Source organism: Buceros rhinoceros, unplaced genomic scaffold, assembly GCF_000710305.1.
Source record: "Buceros rhinoceros silvestris isolate BGI_N320 unplaced genomic scaffold, ASM71030v1 scaffold27760, whole genome shotgun sequence".
NCBI classification, from domain to species: domain Eukaryota; kingdom Metazoa; phylum Chordata; class Aves; order Bucerotiformes; family Bucerotidae; genus Buceros; species Buceros rhinoceros.
The window spans coordinates 551-1,008 of NW_010391712.1; the positions used below are offsets into that span (position 1 = coordinate 551).

General features: G+C 65.1%; 1 protein-coding gene across 1 annotated transcript in view; it reads right to left on the reverse strand.

The window, feature by feature from the left end:
• Positions 1 to 62: 62 nt before the first annotated feature.
• LOC104499317 (protein FAM193B-like) overlaps positions 63 to 458 on the reverse strand; it is a gene marked incomplete at both ends in the record, with an annotated part of 4,994 nt that continues 4,598 nt past the window's right edge. Inside the window, 1 exon segment of the mRNA XM_010142810.1 lies at positions 63 to 320. Within this exon segment, the coding sequence (XP_010141112.1) occupies positions 63 to 320 (258 nt within the window).

Here is a 458-nt window from a genome sequence, read left to right on the forward strand (position 1 = left end):
TCTCGCCCTGATGTCCCTCCTGCCGCCCGCCCCAGGCAGCACTTCCCTCTGCTCAGCCTCACCTTCTTCTTCTGCTTGTGCCGTGCCCGCTTGGCCGCCTTGGCACTGTTCAAGGGCTTGGGTTCTGTGCTGTTGATGTAGTCCAGCAGCTCGTCCACGTTGCGGTGGTCCACAGCAGGCTCTCCCGAGCTGCTGTTGTGCCCTAGCTTCTAGCTGTTGTGCCCTAGCTTCTGTGGCAGCTCCTCTTTCCTCTTGGTGAGGCGTGAACGCAGCTTCTCCCGGATCTCAGCGTAGTTGCGGCTGGTGGGAGCGGCTGGGGGCTGAGGGAAGCAGGCATTTCCCCCGAGGTTCCAGCCAGACAAGTCGGCACAGCACCTACACAGGGTCTGGCTGTCTGTGCCAAGCCCGCAGGCTGGGCAGGCGGCTGCGGGTCGGGAGCGGGGGGGAGGGGCGGCCGC